Raw genomic sequence first — 6,846 nt, forward strand, 5'->3', positions numbered from 1 at the left:
TTAATGTGTTGTAATACATTGATTGTTTTTCTTATGTTGAACCATCCTTGCATGCCTGGAAATGAACCCCACTTGGTCATGGTGTATGATTTTTTTAATGTGTCTTTGGATTCGATTTGCAAGGATTTTGTTGAGGATTTTTGCATCTATATTCATTAGGGAGATTGGCCGGTAGTTTTCCTTTTTTGTAGCATCTTTGCCTGGTTTTGGTATTAGATTGATGTTAGCTTCATAAAATGAGTTAGGTAGTGTTCCATTTTCTTCAATGTTTTGAAAGAGTTTGAGTAAGATTGGTGTCAGTTCTTTCTGGAAAGTTTGGTAGAATTCCCCTGTGAAGCCATCTGGCCCTGGGCATTTATTTGTGGGAAGATTTTTGATGACTGATTGGATCTCTTTGCTTGTGATGGGTTGGTTGAGGTCTTCTATTTCTTCTCTGGTAAGTCTAGGTTGTTCATATGTTTCCAGGAAATTGTCCATTTCTTCTACGTTATCCAGTTTGTTGCCATACAGTTGTTCATAATATCCTCTTATAATTTTTTTAATTTCTTCAGGATCTGCAGTTATGTCACCTTTTTCATTCATTATTTTGTTTATATGGGTCTTCTCTCTTTTTGATTTTGTCAGTCTAGCTAGGGGCTTGTCAATCTTGTTGATCTTCTCAAAGAACCAACTTTTGGTGATATTTATCCTCTCTATTGTTTTTTTGTTCTCTATGTCATTTATTTCTGCTTTAATCTTTGTTATTTCTTTTCTTCTACTTGGTTTAGGATTGGTTTGCTGTTCATTTTCTAGCTTCTTCAGTTGATCCATTAGTTCTTTGATTTTGGCTCTTTCTTCCTTTTTAATATATGCGTTTAGTGCTATAAATTTCCCCCTTAGCACTGCTTTTGTGCATCCCATAGGTTTTGGTATGTTGTGTTCTCATTTTCATTCGTCTCTATATATTTAGCAATTTCTCTTGCTATTTCTTCTTTAACCCACTGATTGTTTAGGAGTGTGTTGTTTAACCTCCAGGTATTTGTGAATTTTCTAAGTCTCTGATGGTTATTGACTTCTAATTGTATTCCATTGTGGTCAGAGAATGTGCTTTGAATAATTTCAATCTTTTTAAATTTATTGAGGCTTGTTTTATGTCCCGGCATATGATCTATTCTGGAGAAAGTTCCGTGAGCACTAGAAAAGTATGTGTATCCTGGTGATTTGGGATGTAATGTCCTGTAGATGTCTGTTAAATCTAATTCATTTATCAGATTGTTTAGGTTTTCAATTTCCTTATTGGTCTTCTGTCTGGTTGATCTATCTATAGGAGAGAGTGATGTGTTGAAGTCTCCCACAATTATTGTGGAAACATCAATTGCTTCCTTTAGTTTTGCCAGTGTTTCTCTCATGTATTTTGTGGCACCTTGATTGGGTGCATAGACATTTACGATTGTTATTTCTTCTTGCTGAATTGCCCCTTTTATTAGTATGTAGTGGCCTTCTTTGTCTCTCAAAACATCCCTGCATTTGAAGTCTATTTTATCTGAGATTAATATTGCTACACCTGCTTTCTTTTGGCTGTAGCTTGCATGAAATATTTTTTTCCATCCTTTCACTTTCAGTTTCTTTGTGTCCCTGTGTCTAAGATGAGTCTCTTGTATGCAACATATTGATGGTTCATTTTTTTGATCCATTCTGCGTATCTATATCTTTTAATTGGGGAGTTTAATCCATTTACATTCAACGTTAAAACCGTGAAGGCATTTCTTGAATCGGCTATCTTATCCTTTGGATTATGTTTGCCATATTTTTCCCTCTCTCTATTAATATCCTTTATTGTACCCATACCGAATCTCTTTAGTACTGAACCTTTCTCCAAGTCTCTCTGTCCTGTCTTTGTTTCTCTGTCTGTAGGGCTCCCTTTAGTATCTCCAGTAGGGCAGGTCTCTTGTTAGCAAATTCTCTCAGCATTTCTTTGTCTGTGAAAAATTTAAGCTCTCCCTCAAATTTGAAGGAGAGCTTTGCTGGATAAAGTATTCTTGGCTGGAAATTCCTCTCACTCAGAATTTTAAATATATCGTGCCACTGCCTTCTCGCCTCCATGGTGGCTGCTGAGTAGTCACTACTTAGTCTTATGCTGTTTCCTTTGTATGTGGTGAATTGCTTTTCTCTTGCTGCTTTCAGAACTTGCTCCTTCTCTTCTATGTTTGACAGTGTGATCAGTATATGTCTCGGAGTGGGTTTTTTTGGATTTATTCTATTTGGAGTTCGCTGAGCATTTATGATTTGTGTATTTATGTTGTTTAGAAGATTTGGGAAGTTTTCCCCAACAATTTCTTTGAATACTCTTCCTAGACCTTTACCCTTTTCTTCCCCTTCTGGGACACCAATGAGTCTTATATTTGGACGTTTCATATTATCTATCATATCCCTGAGGTCCATTTCGAGTTTTTCAATTTTTTTCCCCATTCTTTCTTTTATGCTTTCATTTTCCATTCTGTCATCTTCCAGGTCACTGATTCGTTGTTCAACTTCCTCTAGTCTTGTACTATGAGTGTCCAGAATCTTTTTAATTTGGTCAACAGTTTCTTTAATTTCCATAAGATCATCCATTTTTTTATTTAGTCTTGCAATGTCTTCTTTATGCTCTTCTAGGGTCTTCTTGATTTCCTTCATATCCCGTACTATGGTCTCATTGTTCATCTTTAGTTCTTTGAGTAGCTGCTCTAGGTGCTGTGTCTCTTCTGGTCTTTTGATTTGGGTGCTTGGGCTTGGGTTATCCATATCGTCTGGTTTTTTCATATGCTTTATAATTTTCTGTTGTTTTTGGCCTCGTGGCATTTGCTGAACTTGATAGGGTTCTTTTAGGGTTTGTAGACCTATTGAAGTCCTTATCTCTAATGTATCAGATCTACAGCTTCGTGGAGTACACTTTCTCTAACTAACCAGCAGGTGGCGTCCACGAGCCACTTGTTCTCCACAAGCCAGATCTCCCCTGCTTAGCCTTTTTGGTGAGTGGGGGAGTGAGTCTTGTGGGGCCCAATTGGTGTACCAAGCTTGCGTGTGTAGTTGGTGTTGCCTGCCCTGTATGTGGGGCGTGTTTCTGGGCAGTCGGGGAGGGGGGGTGGCCCTAACAATGAAATCTCCCTGATGATCCTAGAGTTTTAAAGCTGCTGCAATAGTCTAATCCTTCAGTTCAGTGCTGCCACAGTTTGTCTCTGCCACTGACCCACAAGTCTTTGGTATTGGCGTATGGCTCCAGAGACTTGCAAGTGGGCCCCTCTTCCAGGCTGTGCACCCCGGGTCCTCTGTTGAGGGATGGCTGTGCTATGTCACAGGTGAGTGCCGTCCCCCCAGGGCAGTTCTGGGCTGCTGGGCTGTGTAGGGAGGCTCCCAGTCTGCTCAAATGATGGCTGAATGGGGCTTTGTTAATTCACACTGCTCCACCTTCCCAGCTCTGGGACATTCAGCTGAGGTTGCAGGGAAGGCTAATGTCCACGCCCAGTTTTGTGGTGTGTGCCTGTTATTTGAAGCACTTCCGTCACACTGGGTTGTCTGGGGCAGCTCTGGGCTATGGGGCTGGCGATGGGCAGGAGTGTTTCCTGTCCACCAGGATGGTGGCTGTGAGCGGACACCCCCCTTTTCTTGGGAAGTTGTGTTGTTTAGTGAATTTTCTCAGCCACTGGATTATTGCCTTTTGTCTCAGAGCTCTCTTAGTTCTGCTCTTGACTTGACATGCCCAAATTGCAATTCTTTGAATCTTTCTGTATTGAGCTTCTTAGAGTAATTGTTTTAGAAAAAGCAAAAAGGATTTAAAAAAAAAAAAAAAAAAACGGCCCTCCTCAGAGATCTAATGGGTTATTGAAATGCTAATAGACAAAGCAACCAGGGCCATTAAGGAAAGGTGCACAGGGCAGAGAGATCAGCTTTGCTTCGGGATTTGCATATGCGCCTCAAGGCCTGAGCTCCGCCCTTCCCCTTTCTGTGTTCACCAGAACTCCAAAAATCCTCTGCTTTTATTTTGGAGTTTTTCGTGTTGTTTTCTTTCTATGCCTGTCTCCTCTCTGCTGGGCTGGCTGCTCTCAGAGTCTCTGGTGTCTGGTCTCAGTCTATCTATGGTTGGAGTTTGAATCAGTAGAATGAGTTTTCGATAAGAGCAGCCACTGCAGTTCTCCCTTCTCCTTCCCGGAGCTGACAGCCCCTCCTCCCCCGGGACTGAGCCTGGCAGGGAGGGGCGCGGGTCCCCTGGCCGCAAAAACTTACAGATTTCGCTGATCTCAGCAGTTCCACGTTTTCATGAGTGTTGTATGAAGTATGCCCAAAGACAGATTGCTCTGTGGTGTCCAGTCCACGCAGTTCCTGGCTTTTTACCTACTTTCCTGGAGGAGTAACTAAAACTTACAGCTCACCAGTCTGCCATCTTGCCCCGCCTCCGTGGCTATATTTCAATAGAACTGAATTTAATTTAAAAAAAAAAATGCATCCCTTCTGGCTGCTATGAGGAGAAGGGGACATAGGGATACAGGAGTGGGAGACTAGGTAGGAGCTGGTCGCTCTTGTCCAGTGAGAGGGTGCCTGGACTGTGGTGGGAGCCGTGGAGATGGAGGGAGGCAAATAGAATTGTTTTGGGTCCCTGTGCCACCATGTGGCTAATCACAGGAGGCCCCGTGTGACCGGGCAGAGCCGGTTTTTCCAGACAGGCGGGGGAGTGAGAGTTGGAGGGGAGGGGGACAATCAATTTTGGGTGCTGCCAAATGGGCTAGAAATGGAAATGCGTGTGGGACCTTCTGGAAAAACAGAACTTTCCCCAATAAAAAAAGGACAGATGCAGTTGGCATGTTTGCCCTTTGCCCTACCCCCGCCTGGAAAGTATGATACTTTTTGCAAAAGAGGAGGACAAAAGTCACCTGCTAAGGATGACAGAGCAGAAAGAAACAGGAAAGTTGCAAAAATAATAGAAAAACAATACAGAGAACTCTTACTCAGATCTACCAACTTTTAACATTTTGCCACAATTGTCATGTCACTGTATCTGTATCTATCATCTATTTTCTAAGCATTTGAGAACAGGTTGCATGCATCATGCTGCTTGAGCACTTACTTCCATGTACATTTCCTAAGAACAAGGATATTCACTTGTGTAGCCACCTTAAGTGCAGTAACCAAGTTCAAGAGCTTTACTGTGGATATGAAGCTTACGGTTTATATTCCAATTTTTTCAAGTGTCCCAATAATGTCCTTTTTGGGCATTTTTCTCCAGGCATTGGCATATTTACCCATTTAATCAACAAGTATTTACTGTGGGCCTACTATGTGCTGGACTCTGTGGGAACAGTGCATACATGAGAAACACTGGAGGAGGCAACACACAAGCAGCGTAGACATTGGCGGGCACCAGCCCGGACAGGCTGATGCGTCACGGCATGGGGGACAAAGTGACAAAAGTCCCTGCCCTCATGGGGCCTAGATTGCAGTCAGGGGAGAAACACAACAAACAAGTAAACTACAGGGTAGGTCAGAAGGTGAAAAGTGCTGAGGAGAGCAATCAAGCAGTTATTTTAAGTAAACACTGGAAAGGACCATTACACACACATGCACACGCAAACACACGCACACAACGTCTTGATGCAACCCCTGCAGCTCTGACGTGACCCCACGGAGAAAAGGAAATCAAATTCAGCCTGAGAAACCCAGATGTGGCTGGGGTTACCCTGCTTCAATCAAGCATAGATCTTCACCTTAATAACCGGTCCCATGCTCCGATGTGGCTCGAGCTGGCCTGCAAAGTGCCCGCGGCCTGGACCTTCCCTTGGGGGAGCGGTGTGTGTGTGTGCAGCCCCTCACCCCCATGCTCACCTGCAGGGGACAGTTGACCTCGCTGGCCGCGCACTCCAGCCGCCTCTTGATCGTCTCCATGCTGTGACTCTCGTTCAGAAGCCTCTCTAGCTCGTAGCCCAGCTCGGCCTTCCAGAAGCCGATGTTCGACAGCCGCTGGCCCAGGTGGCGGCAGGTGCCCTCCTGCATCTGCTGGGTCAGCTGGTCCTTGTCCTGCAGGAGCCGCATGGAGTCGCCCGTCAGGCGGCCGGCCCACAGCCGGGAGGCCTCGGCGCCCCGCAGCTGCAGCTGGTTGGCCTGCGCCCAGTCGTGGGGGCTGTAGCGGCAGAAGAGTGCCGAGCGCAGCGCCGGCAGGATGGTGGGGGGCTGTAGGGCGTGGCGGCCTGCAGCCCCCTCATCCGGGCAGGTCTTGATGTTGGAGACCTTGTAGAAGAGGCTGGGTCTCCACGAGTTGAGGTAGCGGTACCCGGGCAGGTAGTAGGGCTGGTAGCATTCCTGGACCACGGGGGCCTGCACGGCGGGGGGCAGCGTGGCCAGATCACAGGCCTTCTTGGGGCCACAGTAACTGGCGGTCTGCAGGGTTCCGAGAAACTCCATCCTCCTCCATCAGCACCACACGGGCCAAACTCTGCCCAGGGGGGCAAAAGCATCAGCAGGAAAGGGGAGAGGGCTTCTCTTAGGGGCTGGCAGAACCTCTATGACTCGGCACTGGTGTCACAAAGCCTTTTAGCAGAACCCTGCTCACTTGCAAGCAGCCTGGGGCCATAATGCTTGAATGAAGAAAATAAAAAAAAAAAAAAAGCAAATTTCAACAAAGTGATTATTGGTTTCTCAACCCACAGAGCTGGGGATGCAAGAAAAGGCAACTTTTTTATTTCTCTGTGACAATCGCATCTGGTCTCCCAGACCCAACCCTGCCCCATGGGGGAAACTTTCATAGAGTCCACTCCAGTAACCACAATCAATTCAGGGTTGATCCGGTCACCGTTTGTTTTCTTCTCTCTTTGTCCAGGGGATTCCACGACAGCAGGA

The 6,846-nt window shown here is 45.3% G+C and overlaps 1 protein-coding gene across 1 annotated transcript in view; it reads right to left on the reverse strand.

Annotated features, from left to right (window-relative positions):
* The window catches only part of TEKT5 (tektin 5), a 53,106-nt gene extending 46,536 nt beyond the window's left edge, over positions 1–6,570 (reverse strand). Inside the window, exon 1 of the mRNA XM_037815337.1 lies at positions 5,836–6,570. Coding sequence (XP_037671265.1) covers positions 5,836–6,411 — 576 coding nt within the window. The 5' untranslated portion in view covers positions 6,412–6,570. The remainder of the gene's footprint in view (positions 1–5,835) is intronic.
* Between the last annotated feature and the right edge of the window lie 276 nt (positions 6,571–6,846).

This window comes from Choloepus didactylus, chromosome 21, assembly GCF_015220235.1.
Source record: "Choloepus didactylus isolate mChoDid1 chromosome 21, mChoDid1.pri, whole genome shotgun sequence".
Classification (NCBI taxonomy): Eukaryota; Metazoa; Chordata; class Mammalia; order Pilosa; family Megalonychidae; genus Choloepus; species Choloepus didactylus.